Source organism: Oncorhynchus kisutch, linkage group LG2 (assembly GCF_002021735.2).
Source record: "Oncorhynchus kisutch isolate 150728-3 linkage group LG2, Okis_V2, whole genome shotgun sequence".
In the NCBI taxonomy this organism is placed as follows: domain Eukaryota; kingdom Metazoa; phylum Chordata; class Actinopteri; order Salmoniformes; family Salmonidae; genus Oncorhynchus; species Oncorhynchus kisutch.
In genome coordinates this window covers 57,326,635-57,351,342 of record NC_034175.2, presented here as the reverse complement: position 1 = coordinate 57,351,342, position 24,708 = coordinate 57,326,635, and the positions used below count along the sequence as shown (strand labels likewise).

Genomic DNA, 24,708 nt, shown 5'->3' with positions numbered 1-24,708 from the left:
CGTGCGGGCTCCCAATTGCGCATTCGTGGATGGCGTGAAGGCGTCAGTAACCAAAGAGGGTCGGTCGCGGTGTAGAGTAGATCTATATGATATATATCACCTCCTCCGCCCCGCTCAAACACCCAAACCTCGACCAGGGAACGAAACACCGGTACATGAGCGGGAGGACACCATTCAGAAAACAAACCCACAACTCGACAGCTTTATCGTGGTTGAGAACACAGGTGAGGAAATGCTGCGAGTTTATTCACCGTCGGTCGTTATAATATTGTAAATTATAAATAATTTCACTTTCCGTGAGGTGTGAATTTTTGCAACGGAACAAATACATTGAATGTGCGGGAATCCAAATGAATGGCTTGCTGCTGCAGGTGGTCTTGGAACCATTTCCTTCCATTCTCCTTACATTCACAGCATTATGTTTTAGCCTACTGAAATGACTCGAATTGTCTTGAAATTGAGACTTTATTATTTAAATGAACCCAAGATAGTAACCTGCTGACGACAGTTTCCCCTGAAAATGATCGTCCCTGGTCTTGTCTCATGGTCCTGTTCATTGTGCATTTAATGAAGATAGGACATCTGCATCTGTTCTATAGTGATTTATATAGAGTTCCTGTGCAGGCGGCTATTTAGATTGTCACTGGTTAACTAGCAGGGAGAGGAAAGCTTCAACCCCCTCTCATCTTCCCTTCATCCACTATCCTCCCATTCTTATAGCCTGGCTGTGTGTTTCTGTTGTAATGACTTATTTGACCCATTCTCTAATGAGAGCAGCATTCAGAGCAGTCCTGTAAAGCAGGGTTTCCCCAAACCCAGTCCTGGGGCCCCACCTGGGTGCAGATTTTGCTTGATGATGAGTTGGTTATTTGAATCCGCTGTGTAGTGCTAGGGAAGTACACCAAACCCAGTGTTGGGGAAGCTACACTGTAAAACATTCCCCTGTAAATGTACAGCATTGTACTGGCAGCAGAGTTGCCAGCTAAATAATGTGATTTTACTTGACAGCAGGGATGCTGTAAAAACATTTACAGTAAGAAAAACAGTACTGCATTATACAATACAGCATTAAACAATACAGCATTAAACAATACAGCATTATACATATAGACTCAATGGTTGCAAAAATGGGAAGAGGTCTGTCCATGATAGGGTGTTGCTCTGCCTTCTTGACACCTCAGTTGACCAGACAGGTCCTAAAGGCCCTAGTTTTGTTGCACCTGGACTACGGCCCAGCTGTGTGGTCATGTGTAGTTGCACCTGGCCTACTGCCCAGCTGTGTGGTCATGTGTAGTTGCACCTGGACTACTGCCCAGCTGTGTGGTCATGTGTAGTTGCACTTGGCCTACTGCCCAGCTGTGTGGTCATGTGTAGTTGCACCTGGACTACTGCCCAGCTGTGTGGTCATGTGCGGCAAAGAAGGACATAAGTAAATTGCAGTTGGTCCTAAACAAAGCAGCACATATCACTCCTAGACATATATGGAGGGAGTGTCAGTCACATTCATGTCAGTCTCTCCTGGCTCAAAGTTGAGGAGAGATTGACTGCATAATTATTGGTCTTTGTGCGAGGTATTGATGTGATGAAGGTATGGAACTGTCTGCTCAAGCCGTTGGCACACAGTTCAGACACTCATCAGTACAACACAAGACATGCAACCAGAGGTCTCTTCACAGTCCCTAGATCCAGAGACTGGGAAGCGCACAGTATTAAATATCGGCATGACTACATGGAACTCTGCCAACCCAGGTAACTCAAGCTAGCAATAAAACCAGATTTAAAATACACATAAAAGAACCCCTTACTGCACAAAGGGGACTGTGAAGACACACAGCCATTTTATATATATATTGTAATGTGCACTGTATTATGTATTAGACCTAGATATTGTGTGTACATACTGATATGTAGGCTGTGTGTGACATTTTAAATGTACAGCATGTATTTCAGTCCTTGACTAATAATCAAATCAAATTTGCCGAATACAACAGGTGTAGGTAGACCTTACTGTGAAACTTTTTTACGAGCCCTTAACCAACAATGCAGTTCAAGAAATAGAGTTAATAAAATATTTACTAAATAAACTAAAGTAAAAACCCAGATTTGTCCTTCGGACTGCCAAATGGTGAAACGTGATTCATCACTCCAGAGAATGCGTTTCCACTGTTCGAGAGTCCAATGGCGGGGAGCTTTACACCACTCCAGCCGACGTGGGATTGCGCATGGTGACCTTAGGCTTGTGTGCAGCTGCTCGGCCATTGAAACCCATTTCATAAATCTCCCAACGAACAGTTCTTGTGCTGATGTTGCTTCCAGAGGCAGTTTAGAACTGAGTAGTGAGTGTTGCAACCGAGGACAGACCGTTTTTACGCGCTTCAGCCCTCGGCGGTCTCATTCTGTGAGCTTGTGTGGCCTACCACTTCGCAGCTGAGCCGTTGTTGCGCATAGACTTTTGCACTTCACAATAACGGCACTTACAGTTGACCAGGACACCTCTAGCAGGGCAAAAATTTGATGAACTGACTTGTTTGAAAGGTGGCATCATATGATGGTGCCACGTTGAAAGTTACTGAGGTGTTCGGTGAGGCCAATGTTTGTCAATAGAGATTGCATGGCTGTGTGCTCGATTTTATATACCTGTCAGCAACTGATGTAGCTGAAATTACAGAATCAACTCATTTGAAGGGTTGTCCACATGTATTTGTGTATATATATAGTGTAATTACAGTGCCTTCGGAAAGTATTCAGACCCCTTGACTCTCCACATTTTGTTACGTTATGGCCTTATTCTAAAATGGATTAAATAAAAATATCTATTTACGCATAATATCCCATAATGACAAAGCCGAAACAGGTTGATAGAAATTTTTGCACATTTATTAAATATATAAATAGATACCTTATTTACATAAGTATTCAGACCCTTTTCTATGAGACTCAGAATTGAGCCTAGGTGCATCCTGTTTCCATTGATCATCCTTCAGATGTTTATACAACTTGATTTGCATCCACCTGTGGTAAATTCAATTGATTGGACATGATTTGCATGTCAGAGCAAAAACCAGGCCATGAGGTCAAAGGAATTGTCTGTAGAGCTCCAATACAGGATTGTGTCAAGGGACAGATCTGGGGAAGGATACCAAAAAAATGTCTGCAGCATTGGAGGTCCACAAGAACACAGTAGCCTCAATCATTCTTAAATAGAAGTTTGGAACCACCACGACTCTTCCTAGAGCTGGCACCCAGCCAAACTGAGCAAATTGAGAAGAGCCTTGGTCAGGGAGGTGACCAAGAACCCGACTGTCACTCTGACAGAGCTCCAGAGTTCCTCTGTGGAGATGGAAGAACCTTCCAGAAGGACAACCATCTCTGCAGCACTCCACCAATAAGGCCTTTATCATAGAGTGGCCAAACGGAAGCCACTCCCCAGTAAAAGGCACATGACAGCCCACTTTGAGTTTGCCAAAAGGCACCTTAAGAACTCTGACCATGAGAAACAAAATTCTCTGGTTTAATGAAACAAAGACTCAACTGTTTGGCCTGGATGTCAGGTGTCACGTCTGGAGGAAACCAGGCACCATCCCTACTGTGAAGCATGGTGGTGGCAGTATAATGCTGTGGGGATGTTTTTCAGCGGCAGGGACTGGGAGACTGGTCAGGATTGAGGGAAAGATGAACGGAGCAATGTACAGAGAGATCCTTGATGAAAACCCTATTTCCAGAGCGCTCAGGGCCTCAGACTGGGGCGAAAGTTCACCTTCCAACAGGACAACAACCCTAAGCACACAGCCAAGACAACGTGGGAGTGGCTTTGGGACAAGTCTCAATGTCCTTCAGTGGCCCAGCCAGAGCCTGTACTTGAACCCGATCTAATATCTCTGGAGAGATCTGAGCAGCTGTAACGGCTTTCTTCTATCCTGAGCTGACTATGTGAAAATCTGTTCCCCGGGCGGCGTGGATGTCGATTAAGGAAGCCCCCGCACCCCTCTGATTCAGAGGGTTAAATGCGGAAGACACATTTTAGTTGTACAACTGACTTTTTAAGAGCCAAAAACATTGGCCATTAGTGGGTGCAAGGATCGGACCAAAATGCAGCGTGGCTATTGCAATCCATGTTCATTCAATAATAAAGAAACACCAACTTACAAAAAACAGCCCTACTGGTACAAACACAAAGACAGGAACAATCACCCACAAAATACACAGTGAAACCCCGGCTACCTAAATATCCCAATCAGAGACAACGAGAATCGCCTGACTCTGATTGAGAACCCGCCTCAGGCAGCCAAACCTATGCTACACCCCTACTCAGCCGCAATCCCAATGCCTACAAAACCCCAATACGAAACACAACAAAATAAACCCATGTCACACCCTGTCCTGACCAAATATATAACGAAAACACAAAATACTATGACCAAGGCGTGACAGCAGCGACAATCCCAATCCAACCTGACAGAGCTTGAGAGGATCTGCAGTGAAGAATGGGAGAAACTCTCCAAATACAGGTGTGCTAAGATTGTAGCTTCATACCCAAGAAGACTTGAGGCTGTAATTGCTGCCAAAGGTGCTTTAACAAAGTACAGAGTATAGGGTCTGAATACTTATATAAAAATAAAAATTTAATATAGAAATTAGCAAAAACTTCTAAAACCTGTTTTTGCTTTGTCATTATGGGGTATTGTGTGTAGTTTGAGGGAAAAGACAATTGAATAAATGTTTTAATAAGGCTGTAACAACAAAATGTAAAAAAATGAAGAGGTCTGAATACTTTCCGAATGCACTGTATACAGTGACTACTGTGCCAAACAGACCAAGGTAATGGCAAGTACTCAACCATTTTAAAGGTCAATTCATTTGTTTTTTTCTAAAATCATTACAGTTGAAAATGGTCAACAATTAAAAATTCTATCCATAATTAAACATTCCAAATAATAAACAATTCAAACAATAAGTAATCAATCAATTAAAATTAGGCAAACCAAATAGTCATCCAATTAAACAAAAACAAAAGCGATCAAGCAGCCAATCAAAAAAATAATCCCCAAAATATGTCTTCATACAGTCATATGTCTTCATACAGTCCGTCAGTCTTGCTGCCACTCCAATCTGTCCCCTTTACACATTTAATTGTTGGAGCACTACTATCACATATCAGTTAAACTCTCACTCACGGGTGCAACAAATGTAGCTGCTTACAAGGCATGCCTCAAAATATGTTAGACAGAAACAACAATACCATGCACCTACTAATGGCCAATGTTTTTGGCTCTTAAAAAGTCAGTTGTACAACTAAAATGTGTCTTCCGCATTTAACCCTCTGAATCAGAGGGGTGCGGGAGCTTCCTTAATCGACATCCACGCCGCCCGGGGAACAGATTTTCACATAGTCAGCTCAGGAATTCAATCCAGCAACCTTTCGGTTTACTGGCCCAACACTCTAACCACTAGGCTATACTGTATTCTGTGTGGTGGAATTAAATTACATAGTAAAAAACGTAACTTGTTTTTGCGGTAACTTACTGGCAGCCAGTTACTGTAAGAAAAGGTACAGTATGTTACTGTAAATACCAAATACACTTTTGTTTAACAGTACATTGCTGTAAAGAAAGCACTTCTTTACGGTAATGTACTGTTAAACCAAAGTTTCTTTATCAATATTTGAAATTGCCCGAACAGCACCAGAACAGCACCAGAACAGCACCAGAACAGCACCAGAACATCAATCTTAAATGTATTTAGAATTTTGTTTCAGCAATATACCGCATTAAAACTAAAAGCAGATTTACCTAGCTCGGAGTACACCCTAGGAACCTCTAGAGGTAGCTATTCCTGTGAATGGGTTAGGCTAGTCAGGTGTCTATACTTAAGACGGGAAGTTTATCTAACTTTGATGTTGATGACGTAGGGCCTTGTAAACAAAAAGGGAGTAATGTAGAGATCTACGAGTCTTTAGCGAAGTCCAGCCAACCTTTTGATACAGTAATGAGTACCAAAACTGCACTATGGTAGATGGCATCCAAAGGTTTAAGAGTAGGAGCAGCTGCACTTTGATGAATAATATCACCATAATCAAGAACAAATAAAAAGTTTGACTGAATAATCTGCTTCCTTCTGCTTCGAGAAAGGCACAATCCTGTTTCTGTAGAAAAAGCTAATTTAACTTAGCTTCTTAACCAGCTCCGTTATATGTTTTTAATGTCAAAATCCATATCAATCAAAATACCTAAGTATTTTATGTGGGAACACATTTGATTGGAGAACCACCTAATAAGTGAACATGTAGTTAATCTGAAACATTCTTACAAGAGTTTGAAAATAACATGTATTTCGTTTTGCCTATATTAAGCACAAGTTTTAAAATCAGAAAGGGATTCCTGCATGGCTATAAAATCTGACTGTAGTTTTTACACAGCCAGATCAACAGTCGGGGCAATAGTATTAGGGATGCTATCATTCGCATATAGATGAAGTTTACAGTTTAACAGCTTGACCAATGGTGTTTATATAAATGGTGAAGAGAACTGGTCCCAAAATTGACTCCTGTGGTACACCTTTATGTACTTCAAGAAATTCAGACTTAACCCCATCAATCACAAATGGCCTGAGTTCTGTCACTAAGATGATCATGAAACCATGAACAGGTGTCAGAGCTCAGGCCTATCGAGGACAACTTATTCAATAAAATATCATGATCAACAGTTTCAAAAGCTTTTGACAGGTCCACAAACAAAGCATCACATTTCATTTTAGCGTCTAAAGCATTGACAAGATCATTAACAACTAAAGTGATTGCTGTAATAGTACTATGCCCAGGCCTAAACACTCATTGGTTTACATTCAAAATACATTTCTCTGATTAAAAAAAGAGCAAAATTGTACATTTAACAATGTAAAATGTAACATTTAAAATCCTTGCTTGACAAGGAAGCCCTGAAATGGATCGATATTTATTAAAATCCTCGCCCTTATGGAGTGACAGCCCATTAGCTGATTTCCATACTTTTTTGAATATTTCATGATAATGTTAAATACGGTGGGTTATTGAGCCAACAATGATGGGCACTGCACACTTAAGCAGACCGGGAACAAATTGGTTGGCCCCTGTGGATTTCTTGTTGTCTATTGCTAACAAAGCATACAGGACTTTATTTTTCTGTCAATAGCCTAAAAGAAAAGCTTTGACTATAATTTCTGATAATTCAGCAAGTTTCCCCTGTCAGCATCTAGCCTAATATCATTGTGAATAGGCTTAGAAGTTATTTCAAAGAGAGAGCCCAGTGAAAAAAAAAAAAAAGGTGATTAAATGCATCAATGATGGCATTTTTTTTCTCGTAATGAGGCCAGTATCTGAATTAATTTGGTGTGGCAGATAGGAGGATGTAGAACCCTTCAGGGATTTGTGTAACGTCTGCTTCCAACTCACACCCTCAAACACGTAGATCCCCCGAACGCAGCTCACTTTCCAGCCCACACTCTCAAACACCACCTAGATCCCCTAAACGCAGCTCACTCTCCAGATCCCAATCACCTGAATTCTAATCCCCTGTTCACACACCTGTATGTCATGATCACACACTATTTATTTCAGCTCTTTAGCCTATTGGATTTCCTGTTATCTACCTATTGCGTGATCTCCCTGACTACGTTAGTAGCCTTTTCCCTGCCTGTACTGTTGCCCTTTTGGACCCCTTGTGTATGACCTTCTGCCTGCCTCTGGACCCAGCTACCTGCTTCCTCCTGTGGTCCTTTGCAATAAACACCTGCTGCGCCCTGCGCTTGAAACCAGCTCTCTGTCTCCCTTCAAGTTCATTACAATTTGATAGTTTTCAAAAATGTTGCCGGGTTCGCAGAGCGGTTATATAGTAATCAGATATAGCCTTTCTGATTTGTCTTACACAGTGATTCTTCAGTTGCTTAAAAGCTTGCCAGTCTGGGCTTAAGCCTGTGTTTTGGACTTGACCCAAGCATCATCTCTTTGATGAATGACTTCTGACAATTCTGGAGTGTACCAGGCATTTAATCTACCTTTTCACCCTTATTTTGTTTTAAGGAAGCATGATTATCCACGATAGTATTGAAGACATCTGCAAAAAGGCACAAAGCTAAATCAGGTTCAGGGATAGCTGAGATGCAATCAATGTCACTGAAATAAAACATTTTAAAAAGCCTGTCCAGTTAAACTTTTAAAGTTCCTCTAGGTGATTACACAAGGCTTTGATTTTTGTACTCCCACATCTCTAACACAAACAACTGGGAAAGGGTCACTAATGTCTTGGGCGAAGACACCAGTAGAACTCTGGTGTGTTCATTCAAATAAGATCAGAGTTGACTTTGAAGGATCTTTAGGGTTGGGCCGTGTAGGCTAAGTTATCAGCTGGGTTAGGTTTAGATCATTACACATGTCTTTTAGATTGTCTGAAGCCTGCATTTCCCAATCATAATTTAGGTCACCCAGGATAAGGAAAAGAAGACGAAGCAGTTAACTCCCTGAGTGCACAAAGGTAAGCCGAGGCACGACAGTAGACCCCTACCAGCTTCATGCGTCTCACCTGACATGCGTAGTCTCAGTAGTCATCAGCTATTACTGTAAAGAAATACAGTATGTTACAAGAGGCTTCCAATTACAGTTAATAAAAGCATTTTTCTGCATTTACCCATAATGCACTTCAATCTGTAGCATTAATTCTGTAAAACACTTAAGTTTATTTTTACCATGCATTCTACAGTGTATTCTGAAAATATGGTTTAGCAAGCCACCAATTAGATATGTTGGGAGTACTGTTAGTGTTAAGCAGCTGCACAGTTCAGAGTCAGACATTATCTGACTACTGTTTTCTCATTAAAGTCAGGCAGACAGTCATGCACTGATACCTCAGCACTCAGCCTGTCAAAAAAACAAACACTGAGGGAGAGAAGAGTGAATCTGGGGTGGTGGGAAGAGCACTTATTTCTTGGGCATGTGTGTGTTTTCATTCTCTGTGAAAATCCTTGGTGAAAGTGTGGCAAATCTTTGCTTCAGAACCATCCTCCCGTTGACTCTCTCTCCACAGCTCCTCAGCCCACATCCCAGACTTGTCTTCCCTTTTGAGAGGAGAGCTCTGGGGAAGGTGAGACTCTGGGGAACCAGGTTTCCATCCCAACTGAATAGGACAGATTGACACCATGTTGTTTTGACAAACTGTGACTTGACTTCATCTCCTCCCTGCCTTTGGTGACGAGAACAGTTCATATGTAGTCGCTGTTGTAACTGAGGAAGCAGGATAAAGGGAGGGGAAAAGGAAGAAAGTGAGGGAGGGGAATCTGAAACAGACTTTGTACTATTCATCCATCATAGATTCAGGCAATGGCAGGAATATTTTAATAGTTAAGACTAAAGCGTACAGAAGAGCAAACCTCAAACCTAGAGGCAGTGAGGATATTGAGTTTTTAAAAGTCAGTGTCTCAGTCAAACCCTGTTGTCTGTCAGAGAGGGACAGACAAGAGAGAAATAGAGAGAGAGAACCATGACTAAACAGCATGATTAGGGAGCCGTTGTTGATCAATGCCATGAAGGGTCAGCAGGTTCTTTGATACACCCGAAAGAGAGAGAGGTGTTTCCTGCCTCGTTTGTGTATAGCTTTGATCCTGCAATTAATGATATTACCCACAAACCTCCTCTGTTCCAGTTATCCCAGACAGACAGCAGACGTCTTATTTAGAGACACTGATGATTAGTCTAAAAGCCTGGAAGCAGGATGAAACAGTGAAGGGATTCTTCTTTTGTCAGGCGAGTAAGAGCGAACAGAAAAGGTTTCATACCTCGACAGGTTACGTCCTCAAACAAATAAAGACTGCTGGAGGAAGATCTTGCAGTCAAATTGAAATGTTTGAGCACCTTAGCATTGTCCCCCTCCTCTCTCCTGGCATCCTACTCTTGAGTTTTTAGTGAAGCACACACCCAGCCAGCCCAAAGGCACCTCTATGGTCTCACTATTAAGTGACTGTTAAAATGTTTTGGTCTAAATGACTCCCTGGGTCCTGTGGCAGAGAGCAACGTGGTGTGAATACTGATCTCTTCCAGGGCCTTTTCCCCCTAAAGCAGCATTCTGCAGTTGCTACATCCATTTTTGGACTTATAAATTACTGATATATATATATATATCTATCCATTGATTCTTGAAGAATATAACTTAGAAATGGCAATAAACTTAGTTCAATTGTCATATCCCACCATAACCCAAAATAAAAGCTTGTTTTACTCCAATGTTTGTAAACCAAAGTAGATTTATACAACACTGTATAGCCTTGAAACATGGTTAAAAAAACATTTGGTATATATTGGATGGTCAGTCTTTGCATCCATAGCTCTGTCTGTGAATTTGAGAGCGGTTACATTTCTCCAGGCTTGGCCCCAGTGATGTACTGGGCCGTATGCACTACCCTCTGTAACACCTTACAGTCAGATGTCGAGCAGTTGCCATACCAGGTGGTGATGTAACCGGTCAGGTGCTCTCGATGGTGCAGCTGTAGAATTTCCTGAGGGGGTAAAGATATTGCCGTGCCCTCTTCACAACTGTCTTGGTGTGTTTGGACCATGATATTTTGTTGGTGATGTGGACACCATGGAACTTGATACTCTCGACCCTGGTCTCTAACCTCCTCCCTATAGCCTGCCTCGTTGGTGATCAGGCCTACCACTGTGTTGTGACGTGATGGTGTTGGAGTCATGTTTGGCCACGCAGTCGTGGGTGAACAGGGAGTACAGGAGAGGACTAAGCACGCACACCTGAGGGGCCCCAGTGTTGAGGATCAGCGTGGCAGATGTTTTGTTGCCTACCCTTACCACCGTCAGTAAGTCCAGGATCAAGTTGTAGAGGGAGGTGTAGGAAAGGGCAGTGTGGAGTGCGATTGAGATTGCGTCATCTCTGGATTTATTGGGGCGGTATGCGAATTGGAGTGGGTCTAGGGTTCTGGCATGATTGCATTGATGTGAGCCATGACCAGCCTTTCATGGCTACCGACGTAAGTGCTACGGGGCAGTAATCATTTAGGCAGGTTACCTTCACTTTCTTGGGCACAGGGACTATGGTGGTCTTTTTGAAACATGTAGGTTTTACAGACTCAGTCAGGGTGAGGTTTAAAAATGTCAGTGAAGACACTTGTGAAGTGAAGACAGTTGGTCCGCGCATACTTTGAGTACACTTCCTGGTAATCCGTCTGGCCCTGCGGCTTTGTGAATGTTGACCTGTTTAAAGGTCTAGCTCACATCAGCTATGGAGAGCATGATCACAAAGTCATCTGGAACAGCTGGTGTTCTCATGCATGCTTCAGTGTTGCTGGGTTTCCCTTTGTATGTAATATTTTTCAAGCCCTGCCACATCCGAGTTCCTCCTATAATCCATGAAGGAATGTGTTGAACAGGGATTCGTAATCCAGGCACTATCAGCAGCCAAAGTGAGGAAATCAATGGAATATTCCGCCACACTGCAGGAGTCTTGGCAAAGCTGGAGTATCGTCCAGGCAGACTATCTCCCGGACAACAGAGAGTCAAACCTTTTTCACCTCAGCCACGAAGACCTCCAGGCTGAAACACACGGCAGATTGTTGTTCCCACACCGCTGTCGCCCAGGCGAGAGCCCTCCCGGACATTAGCGTCAGGCTGCAGCTCGAAAATGAGGGAACTCTGGCAGAGAAACGCCCCACAGGATCCTAACCCTCCAACGAAGTGTTCCAGAGGAGGTAAGCAGGGTTCTCGGGAAGCCGGGGTGGCCTGGAGAGACGCACTGCTGACTGCGGTGTTGCTGGGGGACTGGGAGGCTACTGTCGGCTGCCTCACAGATTATCCAGCACTGTATTCAAGGCACAGTCATAGCGTTCTGCTAATGTCTGGAATCCGTCCAGAAGACCCAAAAGTAACTCCTCATGTCTCTTAATTGTGGCTCCTTCTGAGGAGATGTTGTTGCGGAACTGGTCCGTGTCTGCTGGGTCAGTCATGGCCAGTTCATACTATCAGACCTCAGGATAAGACCCAGATGCAGACAGTTCGAAATAACAAAAGTTTATTACAAAAACAGGGGGCAGGCAAACTGCAGGTCAAGGGCAGGCAGAGGTCAGTAATCCAGAACATAGTCCGAAAGATGCAGAACGGCAGGCAGGGTCAGGGCAGGCAGAATGGTCAAAACTGGGAGAACTAGAAAATGGGGATTAGAGAGAACAGGAGTACAGGAAAAACGCTGGTAGGCTTGACAAGACGAACTGGCAACAAACAAACAGATCACAGGTATAAATACACAGTGAATAATGGGGCAGATGGGTGACACCTGGAGGGGGGTGGAGACAAGTGCAAAGACCGGTGAAACAGATCAGGGTATGACACCCAGTGTCTGTCAGAAAGCAGATTGGACCAGGTTACCCTCTAGGATTTTGCCTGCGCTTAGCGCTATTCTTTTTCTTTTCATCTTAAAAGCTCCCTAGTCTTTGCCGATTATAAGCATACCCATAACAGGATAAATCCACCACCATGCTTTAAAATATGAAGAGTGGTACTCGGTGATGTGTTGTTGGATTTTCCCCAAACATAAAGCTTTTTATTCAGGACATAAATTTAACCTCTTTGCCACATCTTTTTGCAGTTTTACTTTACTGCCTTGTTGTTAAAAGGATGCATGTTTTGGAATATTTTTATTCTGTACAGGCTTCCTCCTTTTCACTCTGCATTTAGGGTGGTATTGTGGAGTAACTACAATGTTGTTGATCCATCTTCAGTTGTCTCATCACAGTCATTAAACTATTTAACCGTTTTAAAGTCACCATTGGCATCATGGTGAAAACCCTGAGCGGTTTCCTTCCTCTCCGGCAACTGAGTTAGGAAGGACGCCTGTATCTTTGTAGTGACTGGATGTATTGATACAGCATCTAAAATGTAATTCATACTTCACCATGCTCAAAGGGATAGTCAATGTCTGCTTTTTTCTACCAGTAGAAGCCCTTCTTGGAGGGGCATTGGAAAACCTCCCTGGCCTTTCTGGTTGAATCTGTGTTTGAAATTCACTGCTCGACTGAGGGAGATAGATAATTGTATGTGTGGGATACAGAGAGGAGGTAGTCATTTAAAAAAATGTTTAACACTATTATTGCACACAGCAAAGAGGGTAAGTAATAATATGGGGATGAGGCAGTCGGGTGTGCTATTTACAGATTACCCGTCTACAGGTACAGTGATCGGTAAGCTGCTCTGACAGCTGATGCTTAAAGGTAGAGAGCGAGATATAAGACTCCAGCTTTAGAGATTTTTGCAATTCGTTCCAGTCATTGGCAGCAGAGAACTGGAAGGAAAGGCGGCCAAAGGAAGTGTTGGCTTTGGGGATGACCAGTGCAATATACCTGCTGGAGCGCGTGCTACGGGTGGGTGTTGCTATGGTGATCAGTGAGCTGAAATAAGGCAGGGCTACCTATCAAAGACTTATAGATGACCTGGAGCCAGTGGGTTTGGCAACGGATGTAGTGAGGGCCAGCCAACGAGAGCATACAGGTCTAGGTGGTGGGTAGTATATGGAGCTTTGGTGACAAAACAGATGGCACTGTGATGTTTAAATGGGTGTATTCCAATTACACAGCATCAGGTTTCAAAGTTTATTTGCCACGTGCACAGGATACAAAAGGTGTAAAACAGTGGAGTGACATTTTTACCTTGAGAGCTCTTTCCCAACAATGCAGTGATAATAATAGAAAATATATTTTTTAAGCACAAGAACTATGATAAAGAAATGAGAATGCAAGTATATACAGATCAGTGCCAGTGCAAGGGTACTTGAGTGGTTGAGGTGGGTTTATACATAAGTGACTGGTAGTAGGATATACATGTAAAAAAGTGACTTGTAGCAGGAATATAGAAATAATATACTAATATAGAAGTAATAGTGATCAGTAGCAGGATATATACTAATGTTAATTGCAATCAGTAATCAATGGACAGAAGCGTAATGGAGTAATCAAATCATTTTAGCAGCAGCATGGTTGTGTCTGAGTGGGTAGAAACCTGTGGATGTGCATACATATAGGCAGTGTGGGTAGTCTGTGGGAGAAGGAGAGCAGTAGTTGTTCTCCATTTAACAGTCTTATGGCCAGGGAATAAAAGCGGTCTAGGAGTCTGTTGGTCTAAGCCTTGATGCACCTGTACTGTCTGCCGGACGGGAGCATGAAGAATAGGCCATGTCTCGGGTGGCTGGAGTCTTTGGCAAGTTTTCTGACCTTTCTCAGACACCGTCTATCATGTACATTCTGGATGGCTGGGAAATCACCCCCAGTAATGCGTTGGCCCGTCCATAACACCCTCTGTATGGCCTTCCGTTCATGGGCGGTGCAGTTGCCATACTAGACGGTGATAATATCATGCTCTCAATGGTGCAGCTGTAAACATTCCTAAGGATTTGAAAGGCCATGCCAAATCGTTTCAACCTCCTGAAGGAAAAGAAGTGTTGCCATGCTTGTTCTGGTGTAAGAGGACCATGTCAAGTCCTCAGTGATGTGAACACCAAGGAACTTGAAGCTGTTGACCCTCTACACTGCAGCCCCATCAATGTGGATGGGGGTGTGGCCACACAGTCGTGGGTAAACAGTGAGTACAGGAGGGCGCTAAGCACACGGCGTGTTGAGATTCAGCATGGTAGTAGTGGTGTTGCCTACTCTCACCACCTGGGGTCAGTCCATCAGGAAATCCAGGATCCAGTTGCAGAGGGAGGTGTTCAGTCCCAGGGACCTGAGCTTAGTGACGAGCTTGGAGTGCACTATTTGTTAGGGATCCCCATTAGCTGTTGCCAAGGCAGCAGCTACCCTTCCTGAGGTCCAAACACATGAAGACACTTACATTACATATAAACAGTACATCGTATAACATTATTACATCACTACATATCTACAGTACAAAATGTACAATACCACCACACCATACCAACAATATTACAATGTAAGTGTGTAGAGTGCGTGTGCTATCGCTTGTGTGCGTATGCGTGTGTATGTACCTTATTGTGTGTGTGTCTCTTCACAGTCCCCGCTGTTCCATAAGGTGTATTTTTACAATGTTTTATCTAATTCTGCTGCTTGCATTCATTATCTGATGTGGAATAGAGTTCCATGTAGTCATGGCTCTATGTAGTACTGTGTGCATCCCATAGTCTGTTTTGGACTTGGGAATTGTGCAGAGACCTCTGGTGACATTCTTGTGGGGTATGCATGGGTGTCCAAGCTGTGTGCTAGTAGTTTAAAACAGACAGCTCAGTGTATTCAGCTTGTCAACACTTCTTACAAAAACAAGTAGTGATGAAGTCAATCTCTTCCTATTTTAGCAATGAGAGATTGACATGCATGTCATTAATGTTCGCTCCCCGTGTACTTTTAAGGGCCAGCCGTGCTGCCCTTAAGTCCCTCTTTGTGGCACCTGACCACACGCCTAAACAGTAGTCCACGTGCGACAAAACTAGGGCCTGTAGGACCTGCCTTGTTGGTAGTGTTAAGGGAGAGCAGCGCTTAATTATGGACAGATTTCTCCCCATCCTAGCTACTGTTGTATCAATATGTTTTGACCATGACAGTTTACATTCCAGGGTTACTGCAAGCAGTTTAGTCACCTCAACTTGCTCAATTTACACATGATTCATTACAAGATTTAGTTGTGGTTTAGTGAATTATTTGTCCCAAATACAATGCTTTTAGTTTGAAATATTTAGGACTAACTTATTCCTTGCCACCCATTCTGGAATCAACTGCAGCTCTTTGTTAAGTGTTGCTGTCATTTCAGTCGCTGTAGTAGTTGACATGTATAGGTTTGAGTCATCCACATACATAGACACACTGGCTTTACTCGTTAAAATGTAAGGGGCCTAGACAACTGCCCTGTGGAATTCCTGATTCTACCTGGATTATGTTGGAGAGGCTTCCATTAAAGAACACCCTCTGTTCTGATAGACGGGTAACTCTCTTTATCCACAATATAGCAAAGGGTGTAAAGCCATAACACAACACATAACGATAATGTCAAAAGCTTCACCAGCAATATTTTTATCATCAATTTCTCTCAGCCAATCATTTGTGTAAGTGCTGTGCTTGTTGAATGTCCTTCCCTATAATGGTGCTGAAAGTCTGTTACCAATTTGTTTAATTATACGTTTTTGAAATGCATGTTTTTAAAAACCTACTCACGTCAGCCTCAGAGAACAAGATCATCCAGTCCTCTGCACGGCTCAGTGTTGCTTTTGTTGAAGCGTGCACAAAATGCATTGAGTTCATCTGGTAGAGAGGCATCGTTGGGCAGATCATGGCTAGGTCTACCTTTGTAATCCATAATGGACTGTAGCCCCTGCTTCATGCATTGAGCATTGGATCCAGGGTAATAGGATTCCACCTTGTTCCTATATTGTCCTTTTGTTTCCTGATGAAGCCAGAGACAGAGGTGGTTAGCTCGTCGACAGAGTCCCGAAACATATTCCAGTCAGTGCTAGCAAAGCAGTCCTGCAACATAGCCTCTGATTCAGAGGACTATTCCTCTACGGAGCGTATCACAGGTACTTCTGGTGCTTTTGTTTGTGAACAGGAAGCAGGTATAAGGGTACAAGGCGAGACTCAGATGCAGACACAGGAGGCAGATGGTTTGAGTCTCTGATATTTGTTATAATCCAAGGGGTAGGCAAGAGAATGGTCGTGGACAGGCAAAAGATCAAAACCAGCTCCGAGTCCAGGAGGTACAGAGTGGCAGGCAGGCTCGAGGTCATGGCAGGCAGAAAGGTCCGGTAGGTGGGTTCAAAGTCAGGTCAGGCAAGGTTCAAAACCGGGAGGACTAGCAAAAGGGAGATAAGAAAAAGCAGGCGCACGGGAAAAACACACTGGGGGGGGGGGGTGGAGACAATCACAAGGACAGGTGAAACAGATCAGTGTGTGACAGCAGGAGTATAGAGTCATGATCTGATTTGCCGAAGAGGGAACGAGGGAGGGCTTTGTATGCTTACTTGTGGGTTGAGTAACACTGGTCTAGGACTTTATCACCCCTAGTGGCAAAGGAGACATGTTGATAGAAGTTGGGCATCAAATGTCTTAGTTATGCACATGTTTAAAATCGCCAGGAAAAAGAAAAGCAGCGTCCAGGTGCATGGTTTCCTGCTTGTTTATAGCCTCGTACAGTTTGTTAAATGCCAACTAAATGTTGTTGCTGTTGTCCTGAAGTGGAATTTACACAGCAGTCACGGTAACCGATAAACTCTCTCAGGAGGTAGAAGAGTTGGCATTTGACCATCAGGTATTCCAAGATGGGTGAACAATAGGCTGAGACTTCTACTGAGCTAGAGTCTATTCACCATCTGTTGTTGATGACGAGACATACCCCTACCCATCTGGATTTTCCTGAATGAGAATGGAGAATGGAGAATCCATCAAGTTGGATAGCCATGGGGGTTATCTTGTCCGAAAGCCATGTTTCAGAAAAACAGAGAATGTTACGGTCACGAGAGTCCCATTGATAGCAAATCAATCTTATTATCAAGTGACTCAGTGTTGGCCAATAGAATGGAGGTAAGGGGTGGCCGGTTTTCCCTTCACCTTAGTTTCACCAGGAAACCAGCTCTCCTGCCTCTTTTTCACCGGCATTTCCTCTTGGGTAGCCGAAGATTGGATTGGAGGTACACAAAAAGCCCAGGGTAGATGAGTTGAGGCTGGAATTGAGATTAGTAACTGCTGATCTAAGGTTCAAAAGATTTTGTTGATCATAAGAAAAGATAGTGAATACATTTAATGCAAAAAAGATAAATGGCAAAATAATCACAAAATAGCAAAGCCATATAGTACGCCACCATATTGCATCAGGTATCAGCCCTATAATTTCCTGCTTTTGAACCTCATGCAGAATTGTGTCACTCTCTCTGACTGAGCAGTGCTCCACTTCATGATTGTTGTAAGTGAAAGACTTGAAGGCAGCAGGAGGCATAGGTTATCCCTTTGCTGCTGCTGGAAGATTGGCTCACTAAAGACTGTCAATCAACATCACACACACACACACACACACACACACACACACACACACTGACAGACTGCCGAAGAGTTTAAATTTACCACTCTGGTGAGAAACACAACATACAGTACCAGTTAAAAGTTTGGACACACCTACTCATTCAAGGGTTTTTCTTTATTTTCACTAATTTCTACATTGTAGAATAATAGTGAAGACATCAAAACTATGAAATTACACATATGGAATCATGTAGTAACCAAAAAAGTGTTATCAAAATATATTTGATATTCTTCAAAGTAGCCACCCTTTACCTTGATGACAGCTTTGCCTACTCTTGGCATTCTCTGAACCAGCCTCATGAGTTAGTCACCTGGAATGCATTTCAATTAACAGGTGTGCCTTGTTAAAAGTTTATTTGTGGAATTTCTTTCTTTCTTAATGCGTTTGAGCAAATCAGTTGTGTTTTGACAAGGTAGGGGTGGGTATACAGAAGATAGCCCTATCTGGTAAAAGACCAAGTCCATATTAAGGCAAAAATAGCTCAAATAAGCAAAGGGAAACGACAGTCCATCATTACTTTAAAACATGAAGGTCAGTCAATCCGGAAATGTAAGAACTTTGAAAGTTTCTTCAAGTGCAGTCGCAAAAAACATCAAGTGCTTTGATGAAACTGTCTCTCATGTGGACCACTACAGGAATAGAAGACCCAGAGTTACCTCTGCTGCAGAGGAGAAGTTCATTAGAGTTAACTGCACCTCAGCCCAAATAAGTGCTTCATAGAGTTAAAGTAACAGACACATTTCAATATCAACTGTTCAGAGTGACTCAGTGTTGGCCAATAGACTGGAGGTAAGGGGTGGCCGGTTTTCCCTTCACCTTAGTTTCACCAGGAAACCAGCTCTCCTGCCTCTTTTTCACCGGCATTTCCTCTTGGGTAGCTGCAAAGAAACCACTACTAAAAGGACACCAAAAAGAAGAACATACTTGCTTGGGACAAGAAATACGAGCAATGGACATTAGAACTGTGAAAATCTGTCCTTTGGTCTGATGAGTCCAAATTTGAGATGTTTGGTTACAACCACTGTGTCTTTGTGAGACACAGAGTAGGTGAACAGATGATCTCCGCATGTGTGGCTCCCACTGTGAAGCATGGAGGAGGTGTGATGGTGTGGGGGTGCTTTGCTGGTGACACTGTGATTTATTTAGAAAAAGGCACACTTATCCAGCCTGGCTACCACAGCATTCTGCAGCGAAACGCAAACCAGATAGGATGGCGTAATCATTTGTTTTTCGACAGGACAATGACCCAACACACCTCCAGGCTGTGTAAGGGCTATTTGACCAAGAAAGAGAGTGATGGAGTGCTGCATCAGATGACCTTGCCTCTACAATCACCTGACCTCAACCCAATTGAGATGGTTTGGGATGAGTTGGACCGCAGAGCGAAGGAAAAGCAGCCAACATGTGCTCAGCATACGTGGGTACTCCTTCAAGACTGTTGGAAAAGCATTCCTCATGAAGTTGGTGTGCAATGCTGTCATCAAGGCAAAGGGTGGCTACTTTGAAGAATCTAAAATCTAAAATATATTTTGATTTAACACTTTTTTTTTTGCTTACTACATGATTCCATATGTGTTATTTCATGGTTTTGATATCTTCACTATTATTCTACAATGTAGGAAATAGTAAAACATTTAGAAAAACCCTTGAATGAGTAGGTGTGTCCAAACTTTTAACTGGTACTGTACGTAATAAATAGTGTATTACTATAATACTGTCATAAGAGGTTGGTGGCACCTTAATTGGGGAGGACAGGCTCATGGCTGGAAAGGAATAAATGGAATGGAAACCATGTGTTTGATACCATTTAATTTAATCCATTCCAGGCATTATTATGAGCTGTCCTCCCCTCGGCAGGTTTCGGGACGATCCACCGTTTTAGCAATGTTTCACTGTGTTTGTGTGTACTTAATGATATGTGAGTTTATCTGACTTGAGTTGTGTTTTTCTTCTATCCATCCTTCACAAATAGAATGTCAGAGTTTCTATGACAACTGTCCTTATTCCTTCCTGCAGAATGGGAGAAGGAATGTACTGTAATGGCATCACACCTATCGCACCCTGAAATGGTTTCTCACAGCTGACTGTAGAAATATACAACTATACAGCATAGAACAGATGTAGGCTCAGTACATGGTCAGACAGTAGACCGCAGAGACTGGATAATTATGTGTGAAGTAATTATTATCTTTCTGGTGTTTTCCATATTGAATGTATTATAGTGTACTGTTTTTTTTTGTGTATTTGTATGCTGTCTTCACAAAATGAATTTCCATGTAAACGGACAATAAGGTATATCGTATCGTACAAGGTAATCAGCATGATGAGTTTCTTCAGGGTCATATGAAAGCTGCTGAATGCACTTAGTTTCCACTTTTTTGATAAACTAATAAGAAGAGGCAGCTATAGTGATGGCCACGTAGCACAGCTAAATATCCTTTGCACTTTAATTTGCACCAAACATTTAATGTCCAATCAAATAATAACCCAACATAGTTGGGTCACAGTCTTCATTTCAAATATCAAACAGACACCTTTTATTGAATATTGATTTGTATATTGATGTCTATACAGGGCTCATCTGTAAAAAGACCTTGGTCTCAGCATGACTAATCATGTTAATGATCATATTAATGCTTCAAATCATGTTTATCCAACAAGAAATTGGAATAGATGCTTGATCATTTATATGTATCTTTAAAGCCTACCTGCCATTCCCTTTTATATTCTGTGTGCTTACCTTATGGCCTGAGTTAACCTGTGGAGTGGTGCCTGTTCTACTGTGTAGACTTCAGTTAAATATGTATCTATGTTTGAGGTGGTAGAACAGTTGAACTTACTTTGTAATCAACGTCAAGTTTGAGAAAATAAAACCTCTAATATTTGCACCCGACTCAATTGTCTCTTGTTGCCTGTTTGTCCCTTACATAAGAAGATTTCATCCTCAGACAGACAGATGGATAGATGCTTTATGGCTATTCCAGGGGGGGGGGGGGGGGAACTGGTGCATTCTCCAAGCCTTGGCTGAAACAGGTCTGTTTAAATCCCAGTTCAATCTGCAGTCTGTTAAAATAGTCCCACTCAGTTTTGCATCTCCATAGGGACATGTCAGTGACTCTACCAGTCATAGCGCTTTAATCCACAGATTGACGTTTAAATGGGTACATTCCAATTACACAGCACCAGGTATCGGTCCCTACAATTTCCTGCTTTGTAAACATCATCCACAAACATGTATCGCTCTCTGACTGAGCAGTGATCCACTGTATGATTACTGTAAGTGAAAGACTTGAATGCAGCAGGAGGCGCAGGTTCTCCCTTTGCTGCTGCTGGAAGATTGCCTCACCGAAGACTGTCAATCAACAAACACACACACACACACACACACTGACAGACTGAAGCTGGCAGGTTTAAATGAACCACTCTGGTGAGAAACACTTCATACGTAAATACAGTGCACTACTAGATTACAGTGCATGCTGTTCCTTGACTTTAAATGAGTAGAAGTATTCTATATATTCAGTCAACTCTGGAGGAGCAGATTCACAGACAGCTGATATGCTGACAGACAGGAGAGAGGTCTATACAGCTGTTTGTGTGCGTGCTTGCGTGCATGTGCATGCATTTAATGATGTGTGAGTTTATCTGACTTGAGTTGTGCTTTTCTTCAGTCCGTCCTTCACAAAAAGTCAGAGTTGCTATGACAACTGTTCTATGACAACTTCTCACAGCTCACTGTAGAAATATACAGCATCAAACAGATGTAGGCTCAGTACATGGTCAGACAGTAGGCCGCAGAGACTGGATAATTACACTTAGTGTACAAATCATTAGGAACACCTGCTCTTTCCATAACAGACTGACCATGTGTATCCAAGTGAAAGATATGATCCCTTACTGATATTACCTGTTAAATCCACTTCAATCAGTGTAGATGAAGTGGAGGAGACAAGTAAAGGATTTTAAAGTCTTGAGACAATTGAGACATCAGATGGTGAATGGACAAGACAAAATATTGAAGTGCCTTTGAAAAGGGTATGGTAGTAGGTACCAGGCACACCGGTTTGAGTGTGTCAAGAACTGCAACACTGGTGGGTTTTTCACGCTCAACAGTTTTCAGTGTTTATGAAGAATGGTCCACCACCCAAACAACATCCACCCAATTTGACATAACTGTGGGAAGCATTGGAGTCAACATGGGCCAGCATCCCTGCGGAATGCTTTCAACACCTTGTAGAGTCCATGCCCCGTCGAATTAAGGCTGTTCTGAGGGCAAAACGGGGTGCAACTCAATATTAGGAAGGTGTTCCTAATGTTTTGTACACTCAGTGTAAATGTGCATTAATTATTATGTTTCCAGTATTTTCCATATTGAATGTATTGTTTTTTGTGTATTTGTATGCTGGCTTCACAAAATGAATTTCCATGTAAATGGACAATAAAGCACAGAACATCATATGGAACAAGGAAATTAACATGAGTGTCATTGCTGAATTCCCGTTCAATTCTTAACTGATCAACTCAAAATAAGTGGTAACTAGAGTACAGAGATACAAGTATACACACACCGATGAGCGTCTGCTTTTGTGCAGATTGTACCGCCTTTGATCCGTGATTGCACCTTGTGTGTGTTTGTGTGCGTGCATGTGATGATGGTCACGGCTTTGATCAGAGATCACATCAGGTTGTGTGTGTGTGTGTGTGTGTGTGTGTGGGTGGATGGATGGATGGGTGGGTGTTATGAAATCAGCGGCTGGACTCTCATTGGTGATTATTTTTCCACTGACTTTCTCTCTCTCTTTCTCTCTCCCCCTCCTTTCCTCCCTTTCTTTTTCCAGGTGTCTGTGTGAAATATTGGTTGAGTTGTCCAGAGATACCAGAAAGAAGCTACTGACACAGGTTACTGCTGGAGAGGGCACACCAATAAACACACATCACAAAGGTACACACAGCTTATACAGCTATGGAGGATTACGCTTCATTAATCATCTGCCTGGTCTATCTGAAGTCCTACATGGTTTGAGTGTGAGTACCTTTTAAACTCTTACGCATCGTTCATCTATACTGCTAGCCTTGGTGCAGAACCTTATCTTTCTCTTGTCTCCTCTCCTCTCTAGGATGGACTTGTCTAACTGTACAGAGGGAGTCTTCTCCCTGGGTGGGGGTGAGGAGGGGGATGGGGGTTCTATAACCCCACCAAGTAAAATCATCCTCACCCTCACCCTGTCCCTGCTCGCTGTCATGACAATGGTTATCAACTCCCTAGTGATCACAGCCATCATCGTAACCAGAAAGTTACATCATCCGGCCAACTACCTGATCTGCTCTCTGGCGGTGACGGACCTGCTGGTGGCCATCTTGGTCATGCCCTTCAGCATCCTCTACATACAGAGGTAGCTACAAAGATTCATTATTGCACAATTGTTTGATTTGTCTTGCAGCATAAAGTGTCTTACAGCTTTTCAGATGCCCATATAGGCTTAAAAGACATATTATCAAAGTATACAGTTTGTGGTCAAAATAATAATAAAGTGCAGTCACAAACATAATCACTATCAATATTCTGTCTGAATTGTCAGGGAAAGCTGGGTGATGGGCGAGGCTGTCTGTAATGTTTGGCTGAGTGTTGACATCACCTGCTGCACTTGTTCCATCCTCCACCTGGCAGCCATCGCTCTGGACCGCTACTGGGCCATCACTGACGCCGTGGAGTACTCACGCAAACGCACCGGCCTCCGAGCTGGCATCACTGTCGCCGTCGTCTGGTTCCTGTCCGTCCTCATATCCCTTCCCCCTCTGCTGTGGAGGAACCATGGTGGGGGGCCAGAGGAGGACCAGTGTCTGATAACGCACCACCACATCGCCTTTACCCTCTACTCCACCCTGGGGGCCTTCTATATTCCCCTGCTCCTCATCCTCATCCTCTACTATAAGATCTACAGAGCAGCTCAGACTCTGTACCTCCGCAGGGGGGCCAGCAGAGCCAGCCAGCACTCCTCCATGGTCAACGGAACCACCCCCCCCCCCTGCCCCACTGAAGGAGACCCCCAGAGCCCAGACACCCTGAACCCCCCGGAAAAGTCCTACTCAGACCCCTCCACGGAGGGCGACCGCGTGCGCATCGCCGTAAAAAGTCCCCAGAGCGAGTCGAGGCGGGAGCGTGAATGTGGGTTGAGACGGCAGCGTATCTCAGGGACCAGGGAGCGGCGCGCTGCATCTACGTTAGGACTGATACTGGGGGCCTTCGTGGTCTGCTGGATGCCTTTCTTCCTGAAGGAGGTGATCGTCAACACGTGTGGCTCATGCAACACCTCCATAGAGCTGGCTGACTTCCTCACCTGGCTGGGGTACCTCAACTCCCTTATCAACCCTCTCATCTACACTATCTTCAACGAAGACTTTAAGAAGGCCTTCCAGAGACTGGTCAGGTGTAGGCTTCGCCTCTGACACGGGCAGAGAGGACACACATTTGTATTTTATTTAACCTTTATTTAGGCAGGGTGGAGTCCCATTTAGACAAAGGTACCTCACACATACAATTATCTGTAGGGTCCCTAAGTCGAACAGTGAATATCAAACACAGATTCAACCACAAAGAACAGGGAGGTTTTCCAATGTCTCGCAAAGAAGGGCACCTATGGGTAGAAAACAACATTGAATATCCATTTGAG

The 24,708-nt window shown here is 43.2% G+C and overlaps 1 protein-coding gene across 1 annotated transcript; it reads left to right on the top strand.

Moving 5' to 3' along the window:
* Positions 1–24,708, top strand: LOC109902922 (5-hydroxytryptamine receptor 1F). The gene is made up of 4 exons (XM_020499615.2): positions 1–224; positions 22,876–23,062; positions 23,155–23,430; positions 23,617–24,708. Exons 3-4 carry the CDS (start codon positions 23,156–23,158, stop codon positions 24,482–24,484), a joined length of 1,143 nt encoding a protein of 380 aa, XP_020355204.1. The 5' UTR covers positions 1–224; positions 22,876–23,062; position 23,155; the 3' UTR covers positions 24,485–24,708.

Excerpts from the sequence above, each read along its gene's own strand:
- LOC109902922 (XM_020499615.2), top strand. The coding sequence starts at position 23,156 with ATGGACTTGTCTAACTGTACAGAGGGAGTCTTCTCCCTGGGTGGGGGT. Across the intron at positions 23,431-23,616 it reads AGCATCCTCTACATACAGAG|GGAAAGCTGGGTGATGGGCG; the intron begins GTAGCTACAAAG and ends CTGAATTGTCAG.